This window comes from Prinia subflava, chromosome 1 (assembly GCF_021018805.1).
Source record: "Prinia subflava isolate CZ2003 ecotype Zambia chromosome 1, Cam_Psub_1.2, whole genome shotgun sequence".
In the NCBI taxonomy this organism is placed as follows: Eukaryota; Metazoa; Chordata; class Aves; order Passeriformes; family Cisticolidae; genus Prinia; species Prinia subflava.
Window position 1 is genome coordinate 153,128,497 of NC_086247.1, and position 27,389 is coordinate 153,155,885.

The window sequence follows — 27,389 nt, forward strand, 5'->3', positions numbered from 1 at the left end:
AGGAGAATTTGCTAACACTTTATAGAAAGTTCAGAGTTGTATACTGATGCAGTACAGAATCTGGAAAATGTGAAAGCTAAAACTTAAGGCCAGCCTGGACAGGTGGGACTGTCCCAGCCTCAGGAGGTTCCACAAGGCCAAGGGCAAAGTTCTGCACCTGGGCTGGGACAATCCCAAGCAGAGATCCAAGCTGGGAATGAGGGGATGGAGAGCTCTGAGGAGAAAGATTTATGGGAGAAAACATAAAAAAAAAAAAAAAAAAAAAATCCAAACAAAAAACCCAACAAAACCATCCCAAAAGCTGTTTATTCTGTGTAGCATTTTGTAAATAGGACACCTACAGGTGTGCCCTTCTAATTAGAGCTTTTCTACTGGCTTTCCTCTTTCACCTGCCTGTGTTTGTCCCTCTTGGTGCAAGTTTTTATTGACAGAGGCTTTTATCCTTCCTGGGTTCCGGCAGAGCTTTTCAGGCTCCTCAGAGGGGGCTGCATCCAGCCATGCTCACAGCTGGGGAGTTCACGTTTCCCGTGGCTCCAGTCTAAAAACAGCAGCCAAGTGAATAATTCAGCAGCTTTGCTGAGTCCCTCCGTGACTCAGAGGGTTTGTGTGAGGCTCCCTGAGCTTTGGGGTGGTGGTTTTGGGGGGAAGGTGATGTGGCATCGGGGCGGTCCCTGGCCCTGGCCCTGGTGAGCACCCTTGGGGGGACAGAGCCCTCCCAGGGCATGTGGAGCTTCCCCAGCTCCTGGGGGGAGAGGGGGATGAGAGGTTTTCTGCAGGTCCTGGTGTTCTTTCAGATGAGGAATTTGTGGCTTCCTGCGGCTCAGGAGCTGAGCAGCTGCACAATCTCAGCTCCTGAGCTGCTCCTGAGCCCTTCAAAGAGCCTGGAGAAATTTCCCAGGTGTTGCAGTGCTGATAAACACTGGGAATGACAGAGAGGCTGCCCAGAGCAGCTGTGGCTGCCCCTGGAGCCCTGGCAGTGCCCAAGGCCAGGGCTGGGAGCAGCCTGGGACAGTGGGAGGTGTCCCTGCCACGGCAGGGGTGGCACTGGGTGATCCTTAAGGTCTCTTCCCACCCAACCCATCCCATGAATTCCTGATCCCTCATTTCTGTTACCTGAGGGAAAGGCACTGCAAACCAGGGAAGGTGCCATGCCCCAGCTGCTGCAGCTGTGCCCCGAAGCCTCTGCAGCTTTCCCACATTGCAGGACGTGCTCAGGGAGCCTCTGTGCCATGCCCAGCCCTGCTGGTGTCAGGGCAGCTTAGGCTGTTGTGTAACGCTGCTGCTGCAGGGAAGCAGAGCGGGGCAGCCCCCCTGGAAGGGCTGCAGGGAATTCTCTGTGTCCCCAGGGACAGCAGCACTGCCCTGCAGCTCCTGCCAGGCTGGGGATGGAATGGGGACTTGGGCTGGCCAGGGCTTGGAGTGCCTGGGACAGCGCAAGGTGTCCCTGCCATGGCAGGGGTGGCACTGGGTGGGCTCCAGATCCTTTCCAGCCAAAGCCCCCTGGAGCTCTGTGACCCTGTGGTGTGGAGAGACAGCCCTGGATGGGGGATGAGGAGCTGGGACTTGGGATGCAGGTTTTACAGGAGGCCAGCCCTGTGCTGTCCCGGTGTCACCGCGTGTCCCCAAGGGCTATCCTCGTTATAATTGCTGCAGCCTGGGGATGCCCTGGCAGCTCCCATGGTGGCTGCAGGGAAAGGCAGGGACCTGTTGTGTGTACAAAATGCTGTTTTCATGCTGGGTCTCTCTCAGATGCTGCTTCCCCACCAACCTGCTGCTTGGCTTTTCTTTTTTTGTTTCAGACTTTGCTTCAGAGGTGGGATGTCCCTGACTTGGCTCGTTGAATAGGAAATTAAAAGGATTATAATGAAGTCATACATATGTCGAGAAGTCTATTAAAAGCTTAACAGGGAGGCTTAGTGAGGTTTAAAAACTGGGAATACAAACCCTCTCTGTTTTGCAGCATGCTCAGGAGTTGTTCTAGCAAGGATCTGACAGCTGGGTGAATTAATGGGGTCCTCCAAGGCTTGAATTTCCTGAGCAAGTAGCTGGGACTTAAAATATTCAAGCCATGAACTTTGGAGCTTGTACCTTGCATTTAATATGTTATTAGTACATTTAAACGGCCTTGTCTGGGGAGGTGCTGCAGAACTGCAGGCTGGGACCTCCTGGAAGATGTGAACCCTTTTCTCTGCCCATCCTTGGAGCTCGTCAGCCTTTACACAAACTGGACTTGTCATTTCTCAGAACTGTTTCTGTGGAACTGGAATGTTTCTGGGCACATAACGAGGCAGCCTTTTGAAACTCTGGGTGTTTCCAGGAGGTTTTGAGGCAGGTAGAAGAGAGACAGAGCAGTGCTGCAGGCGAGGCTAGCTGACCCTCACTGCCCCTCGCCCAGAGCCCTGCTGCTATCCTGCACTTGCATTACCCAATTTGCCTTGAATTCGTCTCTCTGCAACTTAACTGCAGCTTTAAAAGATACTTTCCTCCCTCCTTCTTCAGTGCCTGAAACATGTTTATTCCCTTGCTTACTCCAGTAGCTCCTGGGGAGTCTTTGCAGTGATCTTCAGATTAAATGTAGGGAATTTCAGTGAGAGGCTTGTCAAAGGAAAACAAAGAGCAGCACTGTAAAAGACACAAAAAATTAAGCTTAGTCTAAACCCTTTATCATCACCCTTTTGCTGGGTGGGGCTCATTGTTTGGCTTCAAACAGGAGTTGATCTCTGCCATTCCAGCCCTGGGGTGAATATTTGCTGTGCTGAGCCCGGGATCAGCTCCTGGCTGGCAGCACAGAGCAGCAGGACTGAGCTCTGCAGTGCTTTGCTCATCTCCAGCTCGGGCTGGGAGGAGGTTTGGGAGCTGCTGACCCCGCTCCCAGCACGAGCAGCAGGGATTGAGCTCTGCAGTGCTTTGCTCATCTCCAGCTCGGGCTGGGAGGAGGTTTGGGAGCTGCTGACCCCGCTCCCAGCACGAGCAGCAGGGATTGAGCTCTGCAGTGCTTTGCTCATCTCCAGCTCGGGCTGGGAGGAGGTTTGGGAGCTGCTGACCCCGCTCCCAGCACGAGCAGCAGGACCCTCGGGAGGGTGGGCTCCCCTCCCCACCAGCCTCTCCCTTTTCAGCCTTCCTTCCCCACCTTGTATTCCCCCTCTGAACCCGGGGTTCTGCTTGTAAGAAGGGATTGGATGGGGCTTTATCCTGCTTACAAAACCTTCGGGAAGAGTCGTGTGCTGGGATGGCAGAGTGGCTTTGAGAGGTCGTGTGACACAGGCTAAATCTGAACCTGGGGATAGGAAACTTCCCTAATCCTGGCTCTGCTTGTGGCTCCCTCGGAGGCCTGAGCTCTCTAATCTTCTTCCAGTTCAGTCCCATCACTGCAAATAGGGTAAGGCTGATTATATTGTGCATTTTATCTTTTCTAGCTGCACCCCAGCTGTTGTTCTCGAGCGTTCTCGTTTCGGGGTGGGTTGGCTCCGGGGTAATCTTGGATTAATGGGACCTTTTTTTTGGAAAAAGAGAATTTTACAGTTAAGGAACGTATTGGATACTGTGAAGCTGCTCAGGAGCTGTTTGGTGGTTGGGGCTGAGAGCAAATCTACACCTCGGAGCAAGGGCAGCTTTGGAGTGGCTGAGCAAAGGGAAACTCGGCAGTGCTGGGCAGGGCTGTGCTGCCTCCTCACTAAACCCACAGAAGGGCTCTCCCTGGAGAGAGGTTTGGACAAATTCAGCTCTCTTAGTCCTGCCTGAGCAAGTCCCTGAGATGTAAATTACATATATCCTCAGCAGTAACCTGCCCTTTTTTTGCTGCTATTTTGGTGCAATTTCTGCAGAGTTTCCAACTCTGACCCATGAAATACTGAGTACACCTTGTGTGGAGTTGGTGTGTCTGAAACACTCTGGCAAGCGTGGCATAAAACCTTCTGAATTCCTGCTGAGTGTCAGAACAGGAAAGCTTTGCTGCTTTGTGGAGTTATGGAACTGAAATAATGTGTGAGAGATGCTCAGGATCCTCACCCTCTCCCAGCCCAGGGAGCTGTGCCTGGTCCCTGGGGAGCAGCCTCCTCTCCTGGCTGCAGGCCAGGCTCCCCCTGCCCTTGCAAAAGGTGGAAAATGCTGTGTTGGGTGGTTTTTCTGAGGATGTGCTCCTGTTCTTGCATTGGTGGGTAAAAGCTCCCCTCAGTGGGGCAGAGCTGGTCCCTCCTGTCCAGGAGCTGCTCATTCCCAGTGCAGCAGGCGAGGTGGGACTGGGATTTCTGTGTGTTGGAGGATGAGGCTTTTCCCATGCAGCTGCCCCTTCATTCTGGCAAAGGAAGCTCCTTCCTGGAGGTGACCAGGCAGGATCCCTGCTTCTCTCCGCATTAATCAATGCCTGCTAAATAGTGCAGGATTAACAGCTCCCTTGGGAACAGTTCTGGGACTTTGGGGCTGTTTCTGTGGACAATTGATGCTGGAGGCACCTCTGGAATTAGAAGTGACTTGGCAAGGCACAGAAGTGACAGGAGACTGCAGGACATGAGCAAAGCACAGTTCACCACCCCCCAAAAAAATATCTGGGAGGGATGTTTGATTTTGTTCTGTCACATAACTTGGGATGCTGTTTGACCTTCTTCCATTCAGTGAGAGCACGCTCCATCTGACTGAATCATGGAGTTGTTGAGGTTGGAAAAGAGCTCCAAAGTTGCTGAGTCCAAGCTGTGCCCAATGCCCAAATTGTCCCCAGCCCAGGGCACTCAGTGCCACCTCCAGGTGTTCCTGGGACACCTCCAGGGATTGGCACTCCAAACCTCCCTGGGCAGTTCCAATCCCTGAGCTCCCTTTCCATGGGGAAATTCCTGCTGCTGTCCCCCCTGAGCCTCCCCTGGCCCAGCCTGAGGCCGTTCCCTCTCCTCCTGTCCCTGTTCCTGGAGCAGAGCCCGACCCCCCTGGCTGTCCCCTCCTGTCAGGAGCTGTGGAGCTGTAGGGGTTGGATCTGTCTCTTCTCAAAGAGAATTCCCTGTGGTTCTCTGTGACAAGGCCAGGAGCTGGCCTTTGGTGGCTCTCACAGGTCCCTTCCAGCTCAGGATATTCTGTGGTTCTGTGGAGTCGTGTTTGCCATGCCCTCAGTTTGGCTTCCTGAAAAACCAGACTGGCCAAACTCACACTGTCTTTCCCTGTTCTTCTGATCTCCAGGGGATTCAGCAGTGACTTGGATTTCAGAGGGCTGGGAGTTCCCTCAGAGATGACTGAAGGACTGAAAAACATTATTTCATTCTTCTGGGGTCCTTTTTCATCTGTGCAGGCTAAAGCTTACTGTGTCAGATGGCTCTTTCTGAGCCCCAGGAGGAAAACTGGGACTTACTGGTGGTCATGGTGGGTCAGTGGCAAGGCTGGGAGGAGAGCTCAGGTTTCCTGAGCCAGCCATTCCCACTGCTGCTTCCCGAGGTGGCAGTGGGAGCAGCAGGAGCAGGGATGTGGCAGTGGGAGCAGGGATGTGGCAGTGGGAGCAGGGATGTGGCAGTGGGAGCAGGGATGTGGCAGTGGGAGCAGCAGGGATGTGGCAGTGGGAGCAGGGATGTGGCAGTGGGAGCAGGGATGTGGCAGTGGGAGCAGCAGGGATGTGGCAGTGGGAGCAGCAGGGATGTGGCAGTGGGAGCAGGGATGTGGCAGTGGGAGCAGGGATGTGGCAGTGGGAGCTGAGGGAGCAGGGATGTGGCAGTGGGAGCAGGGATGTGGCAGTGGGAGCAGGGATGTGGCAGTGGGAGCAGCAGGGATGTGGCAGTGGGAGCAGGGATGTGGCAGTGGGAGCAGGGATGTGGCAGTGGGAGCTGAGGGAGCAGGGATGTGGCAGTGGGAGCAGGGATGTGGCAGTGGGAGCAGGGATGTGGCAGTGGGAGCTGAGGGAGCAGGGATGTGGCAGTGGGAGCAGGGATGTGGCAGTGGGAGCAGGGATGTGGCAGTGGGAGCTGAGGGAGCAGGGATGTGGCAGTGGGAGCAGGGATGTGGCAGTGGGAGCAGCAGGAACAGGGATGTGGCAGTGGGAGCAGAGGGAGCAGGGATGTGGCAGTGGGAGCAGCAGGAACAGGGATGTGGCAGTGGGAGCAGAGGGAGCAGGGATGTGGCAGTGTCAGGGCTCTGTGACACTCCTGTTAATGGCATTTGGCACAGGAGGAGGCATGCAGGGCTCTTGACAGGGTGCCACCAATTCTGCCTTAATTGGGGCCCAGCTTTTTGTGCTTCCGAATCTCCCATCCCAGTGCTGGGGAATGGAATCTGCCAAGAGAGATGATAAAATGGGAATATCCTGGGTTGGAAGGGAAAGGCAGGGATCATCAGACTCTCCAGATTCTGATCATGGGGAAGCAGCACCTGACCTGTTCCTCCAGCACACACCAGTGACAGAAATTGGGCTGTTCAGTGGAGTCCTGAGATGGGCAGGCACAATATTTTCTCTGAGCAAAGAAACTTTTAACTTCATTTCATCAGAACTTTTTGATTTCTAGGATTAAAAATGAAAACATCAAGCAGGGGTTAATTTGGATCCTTGATCTTCACACTCTAATAGCTGGTTATGTTCCTCCAGGAAGAGAATTCCCCTTTTGACATTGCCTTGCCACTTGTCACTTAGCCAGCTCTTTATTTACCTTGGTGTCATTTCCTTGTGTCTCCACTTTCCCTAACATTTCCCCTGGCTACAGATAAAAATACTTTGCTTTCAGCTTCATCAAGCCTTCCATGCTTTGCCTGGAAAATCTGTGATGTTCCATCTCCTACGTTAACACTCTCCTGTTTCCCAGTGACGCAAAATGTCACTCATGGGCAGTTTTGCAAGATTTAGGGGCTCCATGTCCCAATCTTACAACCAAAGTTACTGATTCTGCTTAAAAAAAAAAAAAATCTTCAGTTTTGTGTGTATCACTGAAAGTTTCAGGCAGTTTTGTGCAGCTCTGTATTCTACCAGAGATGATCTCAGATTCAGTAAGAATGGGAACCTGATAATCATGGAAAGATCCAAGTTAGAATTTTGTAATCTGCCCCATTTTGTTTCTGGGAGTTGAGGAAGATGAGATTTACCTGGTCAGATTTCCATCTAAAAACACATAAATACAAATGAGCTGTTGAGAGGTTTCAGCTGGGACTTGTGTTTCTTGTGGTGATTTTAGAATTGTTGGTCACAGGGGTCACATCAGATTTTTACCTTCCGAGTCCTGTGCTACTTTTCTGTGCCAGGGATGTCTCCAGTCCTGCTAAAATCAGGAGTTTTCAGCATTAAACCTCCATGAATTGAAGACAATCAGAGCAAGAGCAGGTTCAGCAGTGCCTGAAGGGGCTCCAGGAGAGCTGCAGAGGGACTGGGGACAAGGGCTGGAGGGACAGGACACAGGGAATGGCTCCCACTGCCAGAGGGCAGGGCTGGGTGGGAGATTGGGAAGGGATTCCTGGCTGGGAGGGTGGGGAGGGCTGGGCTGGGATTCCCAGAGCAGCTGTGGCTGCCCCTGGATCCCTGGAATGTCCAAGGCCAGGCTGGAGCAGCCTGGGACAGTGGGAAGTGTCCCTGCCCAGGTGGCACTGGGTGATCCAGAAGGTCCCTGCACACCCAAACCATTCAGGGATCTGTTCTCAGTGCTGATCTCTTTGGTGGTGAATTCCAGTTCCAGGGCATACCTGGAGGGTGGGAATTGAGGATTTTGTCCCTCTTGGTGTGCTCTGCAGTCACTCCCAGCTGCCCCAGCCTCTCCCTTTCATGGTGTCGGTGGCACCTCGTGTTCCGTGCCTGCCTTTGGAGGTGACACTGGGAGCTGTGCTGAGCTGTCCCTGGCTGCCTTTGGAGGTGACACTGGGAGCTGTGCTGAGCTGTCCCCAGCCAGGCCGAGCCCGGGGAGCTGTCTGGGCTGGCTGAGCCCTGCAGGGGGAGCAGGGCTGGGGCTGCAGGGCCGGGAGCAGCTCCAGAGCCGGGGCCGTCGGCTCGTGTCACTGTCAAAGAGCGGCACAGCCTCCGCTGTCAGCTCCATGTGGGTGAGACAGCTCAGACCAGAGCACACAGCTCAGACCAGAGCACACAGCTCAGACCAGAGCACACAGCTCAAACCAGAGCACACAGCTCCAGAGCACACAGCTCAAACCAGAGCACACAGCTCAAACCAGAGCACACAGCTCAGACCAGAGCTCACAGCTCCAGAGCACACAGCTCAAACCAGAGCTCACAGCTCCAGAGCACACAGCTCAGACCAGAGCACACAGCTCAGACCAGAGCACACAGCCCCAGAGCACACAGCTCAGACCAGAGCACACAGCTCAGACCAGAGCTCACAGCTCAGACCAGAGCACACAGCTCAGACCAGAGCACACAGCTCAGACCAGAGCACACAGCTCAGACCAGAGCACACAGCTCAGACCAGAGCACACAGCTCAGACCAGAGCACACAGCCCCAGAGCACACAGCTCAGACCAGAGCACACAGCTCAGACCAGAGCACACAGCTCAGACCAGAGCACACAGCTCCAGAGCACACAGCTCAGACCAGAGCACACAGCTCCAGAACACACAGCTCAAACCAGAGCACACAGCTCAGACCAGAGCACACAGCTCAGACCAGAGCACACAGCTCAGACCAGAGCACACAGCCCCAGAGCACACAGCTCAGACCAGAGCACACAGCTCAGACCAGAGCTCACAGCTCAGACCAGAGCACACAGCTCAGACCAGAGCACACAGCTCAAACCAGAGCACACAGCTCCAGAGCACACAGCTCAGCACAGAGCACACAGCTCCAGAACACACAGCTCAAACCAGAGCACACAGCTCAGACCAGAGCACACAGCCCCAGAGCACACAGCTCCAGAGCACACAGCTCAAACCAGAGCACACAGCTCAGCTCCAGAGCACACAGCTCAGATCAGAGCACACAGCTCAGCTCCAGAGCACACAGCTCAGACCAGAGCTCACAGCTCAGACCAGAGCTCACAGCTCAGACCAGAGCACACAGCTCCAGAGCACACAGCTCAGACCAGAGCACACAGCTCAGATCAGAGCACACAGCTCAGCTCCAGAGCACACAGCTCAGCTCCAGAGCACACAGCTCAGACCAGAGCTCACAGCTCAGACCAGAGCACACAGCTCCAGAGCACACAGCTCAGACCAGAGCACACAGCTCAGACCAGAGCACACAGCTCAGACCAGAGCTCACAGCTCAGACCAGAGCACACAGCTCCAGAGCACACAGCTCCAGAGCACACAGCTCCAGAGCACACAGCTCAAACCAGAGCACACAGCTCAGACCAGAGCACACAGCTCAGACCAGAGCACACAGCTCAGCTCCAGAGCACACAGCTCAAACCAGAGCACACAGCTCAGCTCCAGAGCACACAGCTCAAACCAGAGCACACAGCTCAGCTCCAGAGCACACAGCTCAGATCAGAGCACACAGCTCAGCTCCAGAGCACACAGCTCAGACCAGAGCACACAGCTCAGCTCCAGAGCACACAGCCCCAGAGCACACAGCTCCAGAGCACACAGCTCAAACCAGAGCACACAGCTCAAACCAGAGCACACAGCTCAGCTCCAGAGCACACAGCTCAGACCAGAGCACACAGCTCAGACCAGAGCACACAGCTCAGACCAGAGCACACAGCTCAGACCAGAGCACACAGCTCAAACCAGAGCACACAGCTCAGACCAGAGCACACAGCTCAGCTCCAGAGCACACAGCTCAGACCAGAGCACAGCTCAGACCAGAGCACACAGCTCAGACCAGAGCACACAGCTCAGACCAGAGCACACAGCTCAGACCAGAGCACACAGCTCAGCTCCAGAGCTCACAGCCCAGCTCCAGAGCACACAGCTCAGACCAGAGCACACAGCTCAGACCAGAGCACACAGCTCAGACCAGAGCACACAGCTCCAGAGCACACAGCTCAAACCAGAGCACACAGCTCAAACCAGAGCACACAGCTCAGACCAGAGCACACAGCTCAGCTCCAGAGCACACAGCTCAGACCAGAGCACAGCTCAGACCAGAGCACACAGCTCAGACCAGAGCACACAGCTCAGACCAGAGCACACAGCTCAGACCAGAGCACACAGCTCAGCTCCAGAGCTCACAGCCCAGCTCCAGAGCACACAGCTCAGACCAGAGCACACAGCTCAGCTCCAGAGCACACAGCTCCAGAGCACACAGCTCAGACCAGAGCACACAGCTCCAGAGCACACAGCTCAGCTCCAGAGCTCACAGCTCAGCTCCAGAGCACACAGCTCCAGAGCACACAGCTCAAACCAGAGCACACAGCTCAGCTCCAGAGCACACAGCTCAGCTCCAGAGCACACAGCTCAGCTCCAGAGCTCACAGCCCAGCCACAATCCCAGGATTTGTCCCTCCTCCCGTGCCTGTGGTGCCTGGTGGCAGCTCCCATGGAACAGCCCTGCCCTGGGGTCAGCCACTCCCTCAGAGGCCAGGTTGAGGCTCTCACACAGCAATGGAAGCACTTCATCTCCTAGATTTTCAGAGGAAAATAAAATTGGCAGGGTTTGTTTCAAGACATCAGAAACTCCTTAGTGAGGAATTAAAGAATTCCTAGAAAACTGGCTGCCTCTCTGCAGGGCTGTAAATTAGAATGCTTTCAAAAGAGCACAGACAGCGTGTCATCTTCCTCATTCTCAAGCAGAAGCTGCCTGAATAAACAGTAATAGAATTGTAGATTCTTCTGGTATTATGTAAATGCTTCATGCTTTGATGTCCCTCGTGTCATTAGTTTGACACTAGCTGGAATTAATGGCCATAAAACTCTATTACAGACGTGGCAGAGAGATTTCTCCTGACTGCTCCTGATCCTCCTGTGAGCTCGCTGCCTGTGCCACAGGATTGGGAAAGCTGAAAGTAGGTCAGGATGTGTGTGAACAGGGCTGGAATCACAGCCACAAACAAACAGCGCTCCAGTGCTGAAGGGAAAGCTGCTATTTTAAGCCCTTATTTCCATTATCACCATCTCATTCTGCACAACAAGCGTGTGTGGGGGAGCTTTGGGGCCGTGCACTCACAGATGGGATCCAGGAAGGAGGAGAAAAAAATCCATCTGAGTGTATGCAGATCTATGGGTGTGTGTATTTATGTGTTTCAAGGGTGACAGTAAATACTGCCACTTCTGAATGGCTCCTCTCCATCTCATGTGAGGCACAGTGGAGGTGCCAAAATATGTGGGTCAAAAGAAATGAAGCATTTTGCATCCAAGCAGCAAATGCTGGAATTCTGGGCTGGAATTCCTGATACCGTGTGGTGGAACCTGTGGGGCAGGACTGCAGGGATGGTTTCCAGAGTTCCCACAGCCCTTACTTATTTATAATTCATTCCTGGTCCTCAGAGGGGCAGCTCCTGGGGACAGGTGTGGGCTCCCAACCTGAACTGAGGATCTGAGATGTTTTGAGCCTGGAGCAGGGTTAATCACAGAGCTGCTGCATGGTTTCCCTTGGACAGCTGGGTGAGAAAAGCTGGGAAAGAAGGAATATGGGAGAATTGGCTATTTTTAGGCAATAAAAACACGAGTGGGAGGGAGAAAAGGACAATAAATTTAAATTGATCTTGGCAGTCAGGGATGGCAGGAGTTAAACCTGTTGGGAAGGTGAAGTCCTAAAAACCTAATGGAGGGCAGTGGTTTGTGTGGATAGGAAGGACATTCACAGACCATTTCCAAGGAGGCTGTGTCAAATGCTTTTAAGAGTCTGGGAAAAAGGGAGGAAATTAATAAAAATGGAAGGGAGGACTTAGAGCTGGAGAGATTTAAGGACTCCTCAGATTATGGTGCACAGTGATTTACAAGCACTGAAGTGCAGGAGTCAAAAGAAGAGGATTTCCAGTTTATTAGAGATAAGAGAAGGTTGGAAGAAAACTCTTAAAGGGAGATGGAGGGGAAAGTGAGGCACAAGGGTTCAGCCCTAGGCCTGCTTTAGTTCTGGTTTTTATCATTTGGGAAGGATTGGAGCACAGGCTCCATCCAGGCCCAGGGGAGCTCTGGGATGGGGATGGCTGTTCCCAGGTGATGCAGAGGGCAGGGCTGTGAAGCATTATTAATTTGTAACCTGTTTCATTAAAAGAGATCAGGACAGGTGGTGCCACAAGCAGAAAGAGCAGCTGGAGTGATGGAAGTGTGAGCAGGCAGCAGACGAGGTGCAGCGACAGCATGGAGCAGTCAGGGTGTCTTCTTCATGTGTTTCATTTGCTGTGAGTTTGGAGAAGAGTCAGAGTTCTGTGCCTTCCTCATCCAGAGGAGCAGCTCTTGAAAAGTGCTCTTAGCTCAGGTGAGCTGGTGTGGGACCTTGTTCTTCTTATTATTTGTGTAAATATTGACCCTCAAAGGAACACACGTGGAGCTCGTGATCCCCAGCAGAGGCTGTAAGTGCTGCTTTTACTTATTTTTGTTTTCTTCTCTGGCCCTGATTGCATTTAACAAAAGAGAATTCATCTCCTGGCTGTTGTCAGGGGGGTTTGGGGTTGGCAGCAGCCGTGGCTCAGCGCGGGAGCGTCGCCCTGCCTTGCCAGAGGGAAGGGATGGGGCTGGCACTGATCCTGCTGCTGCCAGGGCCTGCCAGGCCAGGGGACACAGGCTGGGGACACGGGGCACGTGTGGTGTCTGCCTGGGCCTCGGACACACAGCCCAGGTGTCAGAGTTCCCTCAGAGAGAACAGAGCTGGGTTGTTCTGTCTGCTGTGGGCACAGCATGAGGAGAAATCCTGGGCTGCCCTAGGATCTGAAGATAAAGGAGTACTGGGTGTTCTGCTGAACGGGAGTCTGCAGGTTTATTCTGTGTGGTAGTTTGGGTAAATGTGGTTGGGTCTCAGAAGGATAAAGCTTAGGGAAGGTTTCAGGTGCCAGATCATCATCAGTGGGAAGCAGGGGATATTTTCTTTTTGGAATTTTGATGACTTTTATTCCTCAGGTATTTTTTTATCCACTCTGTGCCTGTTGGATTTCCTGGGAGCAGGAGGCACTCTGCAAGCCCCAGTCCTGTGTGAGCCTGGCAGCAGATGCTGGTTTGGCTGCTGGTCTGTGTTTGTGGTGTCCTGAACCCTCTGTAGGTGCTGGCATCAGCCCAGGCTGCAGCTCAGGATTCCCTGAACTGTGTCTGGTACCAGCCCAGATCTTGGCTGGACTGGAGGCTGTTCCTGGGCCCCTGCTAAGCCAGAGAGGAGTCACAGCTTGGTGTGTGTGGGCCTTACAGGGTTCCTGCCATGGCAGGGACACCTTCCACTGTGCCAGGCTGCCCCAAGCCCTGTGCAGCCTGGCCCTGGGCACTGCCAGGGACTGCAGTGCACAGCCTGTGCCAGCCCTGTGCTCCTGAGCCCCAGGGATTCCCCCCCTCCTGGGGGTACCAGAGCACATCTCAGCTCCCAGCTCCATTCAGCTGCTCCTGCTCACCTGGGGCCTGCTCACCTTCCCAGGCTTCCTTGTCTGGCTCTGGTGTGGCTCTCGTGATGTTTGCTCACCCTCAGGCTCAGGAGAGATCTGTGTTCCTGTCCCAGAGACTGCTTCAGTTTTCCCGTGGGAAGGGAGCTGGCAGACCTGCCTGGAGTCCCCTCCGGGGTGGCAGTTGCTGTCCCCGTGTCCCTGTTGGAAAGGTGTCAGCCCTGAGGCCAGCAGTGGATGGGTCCTTGTGCCGGAGCCTTGCTGCTGCCCTGCCTGGTCAGAGCTGTGCCAGGCTCAGGCCTGCCCCCTGAGCAGCTCACGGTGCAGCCTGTGCAGAGCAGCATTGCCTGAGTCAGGGTAAAGCTGGTTTTTGGTAGCAGCCTTTCAGGGGAGATAGCCTTTCCCTGCTGGGAACGAGGGCTGACAGCTGCGGGTCACCGCTCTGCAGACTGCACTGTCACCGTGCTGCCAGCACAGGGACACACTGTCCCTGCCCGGGGTGGCACAGAGGGCATGGGGGGGCTGCAGTTCCCCCAGAGCTCCTTGGGGCTCCTGCCAGGCTGCCCTGGGAGTCAGGAGGGGATTAAAGCAACACAGCTGGGTGGGAGATCTCCTGGAAGTGCAGGTGATCCGTATTTTACACCCAGTCTTGTCCCTCGGGATCTTTGTCACTCCCAGCCCTGTGTGTTCATGGCTGTGAGATCTCCGTGCCCAGAGCTGTGGCCAGGCCAGCACAGGGAGGAGGAGGCTGAGGCTGGGGCTCACAGCTCAGCCTGGAGAAAAGGAGGCTCAGGGGGGACCTTGTGGCTCTGCACAGCTCCTGACAGGAGGGGACAGCCGGGGGGGTCGGGCTCTGCTCCAGGAACAGGGACAGGAGGAGAGGGAACGGCCTCAGGCTGGACCAGGGCAGGCTCAGGGTGGACAGCAGCAGGAATTTCTCCATGGAAAGGGAGCTCAGGCCTTGGAAATACCCAGGGATGTTTGGAGTGCCCATCCCTGGAGGTGTCCCAGAAACACCTGGAGGTGGCACTGAGTGCTCTGGGCTGGGAACAAGGTGGGGATCAGGCACAGGGTGCACTCCATGGCCTTGGAGGCCTTTTCCAACCTGAATGATTCTAAGATTCTGGAACATCTGGGGCTCTCGCTGTGCCAGCACAATGGGGTTTGGACAGGCCTCCTGTGCCCACTGCTCATTATTCTTTGCCTCAGAACTGATCCTATTTTAGCTTCACTCATTCCAGGGAATGCAGCCTGGGCAGGGTGCCCACAGCCCTTCCTGTGGGTTCTTCTCTTCAGCTCTGGGCAGGATGCAAGGCCAGGGGATGGGGAGGGATTCAGCTGCCCCAGTCCTGGCGTTGCTGCCCTGGGGTTTCCATAGATTTCTGTGCATCACCTGGGCCTGCTGAACAGGTTTGGGGGGTTTGCCTGGCTGTGGATTGAAATATTCCCTGCTAAAGATGTGCAGAGGGATTGTGGCTTCGGGAAGGAACCCCAAGTGAAACAGGAGAAGTGTCTTAGTTGGCTTGGCTGAGAAAAACCAACCAAAAAGCCCAGCAGGGACACGTTCCACTGTCCCAGGCTGCTCCCAGCCCATCCAGCCTGGCCTGGGGCACTGCCAGGGATCCAGGGGCAGCCCCAGCTGCTCTGGGAATTCTGTGTCTGCCTCTCCCCACCCTCCCAGCAGGAATCCTTTCCCAGTATCCCATCTCACCAGTGGGAGCCATTCCCTGTGTCCTTGTCCCCAGTCCCTGTCCAGCTCCCAAGCCCTGGTGTGTTTCCAGTGCAGTGGAAATCAGTCTTTAGTGAGTCTTTTGTTTAAAAACAGAGCCTCAGGTGCCTTTGTTACTAAATGAGTCTGTGGAGGGTGTTCCAGGTGGGATCTGGAGAGGTGGGAGCTGTTCTGAGCTTCAGGGCTCTGAGGAATAAATGTGAAGGAATAAATGTGAGCTGTGCTAAGGGTTACTCACTTCTGGCATTCCTGGTGGGAAGCAGGAGCAGCAGAACACACCTGGGCCAGGTAGAGCAGAGGTGGGACAGGGGAGCTCTGTGCACCTCCATGCTTCCACCTCCCAGCTGATGACAAAGCAATCACTGCTGGAAAATTCCCTCTGGGAAGGAGAAACAAGGGAAAAAGCTGGACAAAAAACTGTAGCAACTGCACTTTTTTTTGCCTTGCAGATTTTTTTCCAAGGCAGAATATGAACCTTGTGTTGAACTCTGCAGTTCCTGACTTTGCATCTCTGGAGTTTGCAGTAGCGGTTCTGACAGTCGTACGCACGGAGCCCTTTCAGCAGTCAGGCTTATGTAACCTCCTGGAATTTCAGAGGGAAGGCTGCAAAACCCTGCTGGAACTGTCAGCACCCTCTGAAATGCCCTGCAGTGTCTTGAGGGCCTTTAATAGATTCTTGATCTTCTTCTTCTTCCCGTCCAACTCTGTGGTGGAATTTAATTTGCTTCTCATTGCGGGGACTTGAGTCGCCAGGGCAAGGGGGAATGGCTTCCACTGCCAGAGGGCAGGGGTGGATGAAGACTGGGAAGGGATTGTTCCCTGGGAGAGACTGGGATGGAACTCCCAGAGCAGCTGTGGCTGCCCCTGGGTCCCTGGAAGGATTGGCCAGGTTGGATGGGCTTGGAGCAGCCTGGGACAGTGGAAGTTGGAATGAGGTGATCTTTAAGGTCCTTTCCAGCCCAATCCATTCTGATATTCTATGAAATTAAAGTGTTTTGTGTAATCTCAGCTGGATTTGGGCTCAGCACTGGCTTCTGGGAGTTCAGCTTTCCTGTTCTGCAAGGACAGAAATGTCTTTTCTCCAAAAAGCTGGATCTGAGGAGGCTGTGAGGGCTCAGGAGGCTGGAAGGATGCTCTGGCATCCTCAGCCCAGCCCCTTTGCCCAGAACACGGAAAGCAGACTCTGCTCTGAGGGTTTGGAGTTACCCCAGGGCTGGACACTCCACAGCCTCTCTGCCAGCCTGCCCAGTGTCCAGTCCTCTGATTTTAGTTTCCAATAAAATGGAATTGCTGCATCTCACTTTGACAAGAGCAAAGGGAGGGAGTAACCAGCTCTGACAGCTCTGCTCTGGGTGAATTGTCCTCCATCAGGGCTGCCAGCTTAGTGCTTTAGATATTCATTAAATGCAAAAACTTCTTGGGATCTTGAGCTCTGATCCCCTTAGATAAAAATGTACAGTCTCCCTTTGGGTGGCTGGGTGACATCTTCTGCCATGTAGTTCCTGTCTGTGCTTATCCCTGAGATTTTGGGAATCAGTGAAGCTTGTCTGCAAAACTCACTCGGGCATTTTCAGACCCTTCACTCTGAACTGGACTGGACAGTATTTTACAAAATGATGAGACTGATAATAAAGCTGGGGGGATATTCCTGCAAGATACTCCATGGTCACTCTAGAACAGGCACAAAGGGAGCCTGAGCATCCTGGGGGAGGGACCCTGGGACCTTTCAGGTGAAACTTTTGCCTCCCTTAGCCCAAATAATGTCTGGAAATAATGTCCTGAGCAAGGGAAGGAGACCCTGGAATGTCCTGGCTGCCTGTTGGGGTTTTTGCCTGATGTTCCAGGTACATCCCAGCCTGTACAACCCCGCTGGGCAGCAGATTGAAGGGGTGTGTGCCTGAAAATCAGACAGGACGTGCAGGCAAGGTTCTCATGAATCCCTCGGATGAGAGTAGGAGGGAGCAGCCTCCCTAGCACAGGAGTTCCTCACACAGGCACCATAAGAGTCTGGATCTCCTGTGGAATCCTGAGAGCCTGCAGTCTGGAGAAGGAAAGGCTCCAGGGAGACCTTGGACCCTAAAGGGGCTCCAGGAGAGCTGCAGAGGGACTGGGGACAAGGGCTGGAGGGACAGGACACAGGGAATGGCTCCCACTGCCAGAGGGCAGGGCTGGGTGGGAGATTGGGAAGGGATTCCTGGCTGGGAGGGTGGGGAGGGGCTGGGCTGGGATTCCCAGAGCAGCTGTGGCTGTCCCTGGATCCCTGGCAGTGCCCAGGGCCAGGCTGGAGCAGCCTGGGGCAGTGGAGGTGTCCCTGCCATGGCAGGGGTGGCACTGGAGGGGCTGTCAGGTCCTGCCCAGCCCAGCCATGCCATAACTCCGATCCTGGAGCTGCTTTTCAAGGCTGCAGGTACCACTCCCCACAGAGGGGGCTGTGAGGGGGCACTGCCATGCCCTGTGAGGCTGGTGGGGTTCATTGGCACGGCTGCTCACACTGCTGCCCTTTGGGGGTCCCAGCGGTGCCTGCCTGTGAGGGACACCCACCCCGGGGTGATCTGAGCCCATTCCCCTGGAGATCCCTGCAGGGATGGAGCTCCCAGGCCTCCTCTCCCCGTTTCCCTGCTGGGTGCTGGCAGGGCTCTCTCCTGGCTGCTCACTCACTCACTTTGAGGATCCTTAACCCCGGGCTGGAGTGACCTCCCAAGATTAGCGTGTCCTGCAGCACCAGGGCTTTAGAGGGTAATCCTGTGCTCAGAGGGGAGCTGGACATTCCCGTGGGATGTCCTGGTGGCAGCAGCTCCAGGAGCCCATCCTGCCCCAGCTCCCAGCCTGGCACGGCGGCTGGTGGCCACGAGGGCCCTTTGGGCTGGATTAGCTGGGAATTGGTTGGTGTGACCGCGCTGACCTTTGCAGAGGGATGATCAAACAAACAATTCCACGCTGTCAGCAGCCCTGCTAAATGTTCCACCCTCATCCTGCCCTGGGACCAGTGCAGGGAAGGTGCTGCTTGCATGGGATCCTTGTTTTTACTTTCAGAAGCAAGTTTGCTTTGTAAGTATGTTGTTAATGGTCTTTTTTCCTTTAAGCAAGACTTTGTAAGCTCTAATCCTACATTGGTTTATATTATCAGGGCTCGTAACCGGATTTTCAGCTATCAGCCAGCTTTAATACTTGCTAAAATTGCTTTACAGGTCTGTGGGATCTGTCAGATTTGCATTTTGTGGAGTGCATTATCTGCTGCTGGTGCACGTTCACAGGCACTGGCAGCACTGGCCTTGGAGGAGTTTGGCTTCTCCTTTTTGTTGCTTTTGTGTCTTTTGTTGGTAGGTCAGAGGCAGAACATGTGTTTGGAGAGGTTGGGTTTGGAACTGAAAAATCCTCATTTCCCAGCCCTTGGGAAATCTGAGATCTCGTTTTGTGGTCCAGGTTTGATAAGGGAAAGCTGAATATTGGGATGGGGTGGGGACAACAACTAAGCTGGAAGTGTCCACTCTGTGGCAAATAACTTGGAGATCATTTTGGGAAAGCAGAGGGGGTTTGCTGACGGTGATGTGATCCAGAAATCCTTGTTGTCCTGCCTCTGGCAGGGGTGGCTGCTCCTGGCCCTGCTCTCCCTGCTCCAGAGCTCCCTCCTTGCACCAGGATTCCTGCTGGGAAGCAGCGCCTGCTTGGGGTTTTTAATCTGCATCTGTTGTGGGAATATTGTGTGAGGAACACTGCAGAAATCTGGGTTTGGATTTGGGAGGATTTGGCAGAGGCAGCTCCCAACTGCTCCTGGTGCAGCTTCCAGGCAGCTCTGGGGCTTCGCTGCAGCCCAGGGCACTGAGCAGACACTGCCAGGGCTTTGCTCAGCTCGGTTCCATCTGATGTCAAATGAAATATTGCCCATTGCAATTCCTTCTGTGTCCCGCTGCCCCCTCCTCCTCCAGCCCTCCTGCCTGTGCTTCCCCTCTGTGTTTGAAGGCATGAACACAACCTGGCTGCTAAAAAACCTCCCAAAGTGGAGGGGGTTTTCCAGGTTTACCTTTCTGACCCTAATTTTATGTTCTTCCCTGTGAAATCTTTAATCAATGCAATATGTCAATACATATTTTAGTAGTAACAAATAGATTTGTTACAAATATTTTGAGTTCAAGCTGTGGGTGCTCTCCATCAGCCTCAGTGGGAGTCCAACCCAGCACTCTGTTAATCACAATATCATAATATCATCTTTGAAGAAGTTCTTGGATGTTTTTAACTGCTCCCAGGCTCTTCCTCACACTGTCAAGGACTTTTAGTGTCTTCTATTTTTTTTTTTTTTTGCTTTAAATAGTTTTATAGACATGCAAATGACAGGCTCCTGTCTAGAGGAATTTACAGTGGAATCTAATTAAATCCCTTGCTGTTCTGTTCCACAAATAATGGTAAATAATAATAATGTCTCTTGACACATTGCAGTGGCACTTCATCTCCAAAGCACTTTGCAAAGCTAAATAAAATATTACCAAAATTCCGATCTATTATCAAATCAAATATTAATAAAATATTTTCTCCTGCAATTAGCAGGCTTTGAGCTGCTGCAGGCTGGGACAGCATTGCCCAGGGATTTTCCACGGGACACACGGGGGGTTCTTTGCCCCGTGTCCCCTGTCCTTTGTCACGGGGGCAGAGGTGCTGTGCCCAGCCTGGGAGCTCCCGGCTGCTCCTGCTGGAGTCAGCCGTGCCAGACGGAGTCATGTGGCAGAGGAAAGGCCAAACCTGGCAGCCGGGCAGGGTGGCAGTGCCAGCCCTGTGCCCGGGGCTGCAGGGACACGGAGCAGCTCCAGGGGTGCTCCGGGCCGGAGGGGCTGCGGTGCCGCCCGGGCAGTGCCCGCTGGAGGCTGGGAGGGAGCTCTGCTTCCCGGGACAGGGGAAAAATCCATTTCTTATCCGTGTGGGCTTGGATCAGCATCTCTGGGGTCTGTGCTGCACCTGGGACAGCCAAGGGACAAACGGGACAGCCCAAGACAGCCCGGGACAGCCTGGGACAGCCTGGGACAAACAGGACAGTCTGGGACAGTCTGGGACAGCCTGGGACAGCCTGGGACAGTCTGGGACAGCCTGGGACAGTCTGGGACAGCCTGGGACAGCCTGGGACAGCCTGGGACAAAGGGGACAGACCGGACAGCCTGCTGGGAAGGGGTGGGGGCTGTCCTGGGACACCCAGTGGGAACTGGGGACAGGGACAGGGACAGGGCTGTGTGCTGCCCTGGGACACCCCAGGGACAGGGACAGGGCTGTGTGCTGCCCTGGGACACCCCAGGGACAGGGACAGGGCTGTGTGCTGCCCTGGGACACCCCAGGGACAGGGCTGTGTGCTGTCCTGGGACATTCCAGGGACAGGGGCTGGGCTGTGTGCTGTCCTGGACACCCCAGGGACAGGGACAGGGCTGTGTGCTGTCCTGGGACATTCCAGGGACAGGGGCTGGGCTGTGTGCTGTCCTGGACACCCCAGGGACAGGGACAGGGCTGTGTGCTGTCCTGGGACATTCCAGGGACAGGGGCTGGGCTGTGTGCTGTCCTGGACACCCCAGGGACAGGGACAGGGCTGTGTGCTGTCCTGGGACACCCCAGGGACAAGCAGAGCTGTCCTGCTCTGGCCCAGGGTGGCCCTGGGGACACGGTGCCAGCCCAGCAGTGTCCCTGAGCACGGCCCTGCCCTCCGTGTCACCCTCCCAGGGCTTGGGAAGCTCCTGCCATTCCTGGGATTAGCTGGGGAGCCTGGGAACGGCCGGGACGGGGACACACGGAGGGGCTGTCACTTACAGTGTCACACACACAGTGTCACACACAGAGTGTCACACACAGTGTCACACACACAGGGTCACACACACAGGGTCACACCCACAGTGTCACACACACACAGGGTCACACCCAGAGGGAGTGTCACACACAGTGAGTGTCACACACGCAATGAGTGTCACACACAGTGCCACACAGTGTCACACACAGTGCCACACAGTGTCACACACACAGTGTCACACACTGTGACTGATGTGATGAGTGTCACACATCCCTGAGCTCACAGGGCAACACCCTGGGGACACGGCGGTGCTTGGAGCTCCAGAGTCTGACTGGAAGTAATATTTACATTATTTGTATTAGTCATTACACATACTCATTTTTTATATATTTTTAATATATAGTTTTTATTTTTATATGTATATTTATATATATAATCTGTGTGTCTGTATAAATAAAAATATCTATAGAGTAATGTATAGTACATAATTTACATATATTAATAAATATATGTAAATTATATAATATATGGGTATATAATATAAAACACATGAAAATATATAAACTATACATTATCAAGTATATATTATAATATATAGTACTAAGTGCATGAAAACATAAAATATATTAAAGTATATATAATGTATGTGTTTTATATATCTTATGTTACAGATAATATATAATATATATTATGTATGTGCTATATAATATATGCTATATATTTATGTTACATTTATTTATAACATATATAACGTAAATTATCCAATATATTATGTTATTATAAATTGTATTATTATTACAATAATTGACTAAATTATGACTAAATATTTATGTGATGAATTATATGTATGCTTAGAAGTAATATTTAATATTTCCCCCTCATAAGAGTTTTGGACATGTTTCGAACCCCAAGGAGTCCCCCCCTGCTCCCCTAAACCCAAACTCTGTGAGCAAACTGTTGAACCCACTGATGGTTTGTGCTGGTGGCCTTTCCTTGTTTTATGATGTAAAACAAACTCCAAGCCCCACAAAAGCCATTTTTCATCTTACTCTTTCTCAGTCACTTTACTGTTATTATTGTTTTTATTATTATTATTACTATTAATATGATAGTTGGATCTCTGCCCCCCTGACACCTCCAGGTTGTTGATTTTACAGATCAGGGTCGTGTTTTTAACAAATTCTTCCCTTCTGGTCCTTCTGTGCCTTAACATTGGGGTTGTTTTTATTAACTGCAGTTTTGCACTGAATTAAGGGTTAAATCCAGGGATATTTGGTGATGAATTTCATCTCTCAAGCTCCGGGCTTGCAGGTATTGCCAGCCTAAGTGAAGGTAAAAATATTCAAAGCATAAAGAGATGTATTGGCAGAGAGCAGAGAATGTTGTACTGGGGGTGAGAGAAGGAGTCACTGTAAATATTTCTGTGTTTCTTTCCAGAAGAAACTGGAACCAGGTTAAAACTCTGATGTTGTCCTCAGAAGAGTTGACAAATTCAGGCCCCCTTAAAATGGAAATAAAGCTAAAAGTCATTAGTCTGGGTATTCATTTTGAACCCCTCTGCTGATTTTTGTCCTGTTTGAAGCCTCAGGACTTAGGGTTTTATTCCTTTTGTACACCTGGGGGCTCTGGACCAGGACAGCACCTCCATGTGAGCCTGTTCCTGATCTTCCATGTGCATCAGGACACAGAAATCCCCATTACTGGCTTGTGTTTGAAGAGCTGCATCAAACCAGTAAAAAGCGAATATTAGGGTCTGTGCCAGTCCCTGTGACCTGGGGATGTCACATCCCAATGGTGCTCCCATCCATTTTACAGATTTCAGTGACTGCTTTTGACTGGGTCATTGTCTTCTCCCCTGTCAGTATTCCCAGGAGAAATCATGGATGAGAAGATGTCCTACAAAGAGTTCCTGGACCGCAACGACTCCTGGGCAGCAGAGGAGAGGGACCTGTGCTTCAAACCCATGGACATGGCTGGTAGGACCCCAGGGGCTGGAGCATCCCTGGATTAGCAGCTGGGGGACCTCAGGGACCCCTGGCACCATCCCTGGCTCCACTCCTGGCTCCACTCCTGGCACCGTCCCTGGCTCCATCCCTGGCTCCATCCTTGGCTCCATCCCTGGCTCCATCCTTGGCTCCATCCCTGGCTCCATCCCTGGCTCCATCCCTGGCTCCATCCCTGGCTCCATCCCTGGCTCCATCCCTGGCTCCATCCCTGGCTCCATCCCTGGCTCCATCCCTGGCTCCACTCCTGGCTCCACTCCTGGCTCCATCCCTGGCTCCATCCCTGGCTCCACTCCTGGCTCCACTCCTGGCTCCATCCGTGGCTCCATCCCTGGCTCCATCCGTGGCTCCACTCCTGGCTCCATCCCTGGCTCCATCCGTGGCTCCATCCCTGGCTCCATCCGTGGCTCCACTCCTGGCTCCACTCCTGGCTCCACTCCTGGCTCCATCCCTGGCTCCATCCCTGGCTCCATCCCTGGCTCCATCCCTGGCTCCACTCCTGGCTCCATCCCTGGCTCCACTCCTGGCTCCACTCCTGGCTCCATCCCTGGCTCCACTCCTGGCTCCGTCCCTGGCTCCACTCCTGTCTCCTCTCCTGGCTCCACTCCTGGCTCCATCCCTGGCTCCATCCCTGGCTCCACCCCTGGCTCCATCCCTGGCTCCATCCCTGGCTCCATCCCGGCTCCATCCCTGGCTCCATCCCTGGCTCCATCCCGGCTCCATCCCTGGCTCCACTCCTGGCTCCATCCCTGGCTCCATCCCTGGCTCCACTCCTGGCTCCATCCCTGGCTCCACTCCTGGCTCCATCCCTGGCTCCACCCCTGGCTCCATCCCTGGCTCCATCCCTGGCACCATCCCTGGCTCCATCCCTGGCTCCACTCCTGGCTCCATCCCTGGCTCCATCCCTGTCTCCATCCCTGTCTCCATCCCTGGCTCCACTCCTGGCTCCATCCCTGGCTCCATCCCTGGCTCTGTCCCTGTGCTCCTCTGCCTTCCACAGCCCTGCACTGCTCCTGCTCCCTGGGATCTGAATGTGCATGGAGTGAGCCCTGAGCTGGCTGGGACGTGGATCTGCTGCAGGGCAGGGATCCCCAGGGATGAGGGCAGGGATCCCCAGGGATGAGGGCAGGGATCCCCAGGGGGATCAGGGCAGGGATCCCCAGGGGGATGAGGGCAGGGATCCCCAGGGCATGGGGACAGGGACCCCCAGGGATATCAGGGCAGGGGGTCCATGCCTGAGGCCAGCAGGGTGAGGGTCAGCCAGGCCAGGGGCCAGGTCTTGCCCTCAGGGCACTGTCCCCTCGTGGAGCACTCCAGGCTGGCCAGAGGGGCTGGGAAAGCCCTGGGGGTGCTGTGCCAGTGGCTGGACACGAGCCCAGGGGTGCCCAGGTGGGCAAGAGGCCGATGGCCCCTGGGCTGTGCCAGCCCCCTTGTGGGCACAGCCCAGGGCAGGGACTGTCCCCTGGAACCCTGGGGGCAGCTCTGGGCCCCTCCCAGCAGCAGAGCCCTGGAGGGGCTGGAGCGTGTGCAGGGAAGGGGCTGGAGCCCCAGGAGGGGCTGAGGGAGCTGGGAAAGGGCTGATCCTGGAGAAAAGGCAGCTCAGGGGGACCTTGTGGCTCTGCACAGCTCCTGACAGGAGGGGACAGCCGGGGGGGTCGGGCTCTGCTCCAGGAACAGGGACAGGAGGAGAGGGAACGGCCTCAGGCTGGGCCAGGGCAGGCTCAGGGGGGACAGCAGCAGGAATTTCTCCATGGAAAGGGAGCTCAGGCCTTGGAAGTGCCCAGGGAGGTTTGGAGTGCCCATCCCTGGAGGTGCTCAAAACCCAAGCAGACACAGCATTTTGTGATGTGTTTTAGGGGTATTTGTTCAAAGGTTGGAGTTGGTGATCTTGGAGGTCTTTTCCAGCTCTTACAATCCCGGGGTTCTGTGCCCAGAGCAGTTTTTGGGGGTTGCTGTGAGCACTGTGGGTTCCAGTGCAAACCTCCCCAGAGCTGTGCCCAGGCTCCTGGCAGTGCCCATCCCTCTGTCCCACCCTGTCCCCGCAGCCTCTGCAGCTGCTGGCACTGCTGAACACGAGCTGCACCTTGTGTCACCCAGCCCTGCACACAGACACACTCTCACTGCAGCCTCCCCTCAATGTTCTTTATTTTCCCCTCATTCTTTGAAATTAAATTGCTTGCTGGCTCCAGGAGCACCTGAGAAATGTCTGTCCTGCCCAGATTATCCCAGGCAATCAACCTTGAAAGATACAGGATGGAACTTCTTTATTGAATATATTTTTGAGTACTGGGGACCTGCTTAGTGCATGATTTTCTTACTGACTGAATGTCTGTAAGAGGTTCTGTGAAGAGCTGATGCATTTTACAAGGATAAGAAGTGATGGAAGAACTGGAGGAGCCCCAGGTCTGCTGGGTGTGTGCAGGAATGGGACACTGATGTCACTCTGCTCGAGAGCCAGATGTCACATTTGTTAATTAGGAACAATTTACATACCTGGCCCATCACCCAGTGTTCTTTTGGCCTGAATAACAGGAATATTTTCGTTTATTTGTTGCATGAAACCACATTTCTGTAGGTTTCACATCCTTGGAGTGTCCTGCACACCTGTACAGGCACCACATAAAGTTCAGATCGCTGTCCCCTGTGTTCAATTGGATGTAAATGAGATTCTGCTGAGAGTTCCCATAATGGAGCAGAGGGATCAGGGGGCACAGAGCAGCTTTAAGGACTTGCCAAGAGGAGAAAAATGGGAACATCAGGCTCAGGGAAGTCTGGGGGTTTATTCAGTATCTGTGTGCCCACTCTTTGGAGATTGGGAGGATCATTTCCCTCCCAAGGAGAGCATTCTGTGGCCAGTGGTGTAAAGGATCTCCTGACCACCATCCCTGTAATTCCTTGTTCCTTGGGCAGAAAGAGAGGAAATTTCAGCTCTCCCACTCCTCCTTTTCCCCTCTGAGATCAGAGTTGCCCATTTTTCCACATCATCCAGCTGCTGAGAACAGAGGGAACATCAGCAGGATCTCTTTTAGTTTTAAATTGGTTTCAGTCATGACCTTTTTTTTCCTCCTTGTTTTTTGGGGGTTGTTTTTTTAATTGGAAGGAAGGCAGTTGTTCAGACCTGGCAATACTGTTCTAAACAGCTTGAAATCAAAATATTCTGAACGTTGCTTCAAGGCAAGATGTTGTCTTGGCATCTCAAATAATCTGACAGGTTTATAAAGGAGTTCACTCAGCTCACCTGATCTTGACATCCCAGCACACTGTGGGCATGGGAACACCTCAGGTTGGCTGTCAGCCCTGCAGGGAGCACATCTGGCATGAAAATGAGCCACAGCCCTCGACCAAATCCCTCTGAACTGGGTTTAACTGGAGGAAATCCCAGTGTCTGGGAATGGGGTGTTCCCCTGGAGAGGAGAAGGCTCCAGGGAGAGCTCAGAGCCCCTGCAGGGCCTGAAGGGGCTCCAGGAGAGCTGCAGAGGGACTGGGGACAAGGCCTGGAGGGACAGGACACAGGGAATGGCTCCCACTGCCAGAGGGCAGGGCTGGGTGGGACCTTAAAGCTCATCCCAATCCACCCCTGCCATGGGCAGGGACCTTCCACTGTCCCAGGCTGCTCCAAGCCCCATCCAGCCTGGCCTTGGGCACTGCCAGGTATGGGACAGTGCCTGGGACACTGGGAGATGATTTCATTTCCCAGCAACTTGGTTAAAATACCAGTCCATCACCCTGGTTCATACTGGGATGCAGTTCCTGGCTGGGAGAGCTGCGAGGTCCCACTCCTTCCCCTGCTCTGGGCTGAGCTGAGCCCTCATTCCTGAGATGTGTCCAGCAGGGTGGACACATCCTCCTGGATGGGGAGGGCTTCCTCCTGGAGGGGAGGGCACAGTTTCTCCAGAACCAGTCATGATCCACTTTCCCCAAAACTCACCCTGAGCAGCTGGGTGTTACTGTTGGGAGTAAATTCTGATCGCAGAGGGGTTTGCTCCTGGTGAACAATCCCAGAAGCAGCTGTTGCTTGGAAGTGCAGCTCTGGGACCTGGAGCATCTCCATCCTGTGGTTCCACTCGTGTTCCCTGTGGTGACCCTGCCTGGTTGTGTCTCTGCCAGAGCCCTTCAGCCTCCACAGAGGGGAGAACCTGCCGGACTTGTCCTTCCCCACGGACATGAAGAGCGTGCCGCTGTTCCCGGGCCACGCCGACGCCACCAGGGACGTCCTGGGTGAGCCCTCCAGCCATCCCCCCACTGCTGCCACCCGGGGGGATTCCTCTGGTCCCTTCATGCTGTCCTGGTTTGGAAAGAGAGGGGCCTGCCAGGGAAAGCTGGGGCTTCCCTTGGAATGGAGAGTGTAAACACTCTCCCTCCAAATTATTGTAATTTTGAAATTAAGGGGCTTTCAGCAAAGATATGGGAATAGGAATAACAGTCCTTTACTAGGAAAATGAAAAATAAAGATGTATTAGTACAAGAAAGCAAACAAAAAAAGGAAACCCTGCCAGAGTCAGAACATGACTGGCACCCCGTTGGTCAGGGTGCTGG

At 53.9% G+C, this 27,389-nt stretch overlaps 1 protein-coding gene across 7 annotated transcripts in view; it reads left to right on the plus strand.

Annotated features, from left to right (window-relative positions):
* Positions 1–27,389, plus strand: part of MAP4 (microtubule associated protein 4) — a 153,434-nt gene that overhangs the window by 62,855 nt on the left and 63,190 nt on the right. For all 7 annotated transcript variants that reach the window (XM_063417969.1, XM_063418013.1, XM_063418022.1 and 4 more), the window contains 2 exons: positions 22,713–22,826; positions 26,961–27,071. In XM_063417969.1, the coding sequence (XP_063274039.1) occupies positions 22,713–22,826; positions 26,961–27,071 (225 nt within the window). The remainder of the gene's footprint in view (positions 1–22,712; positions 22,827–26,960; positions 27,072–27,389) is intronic.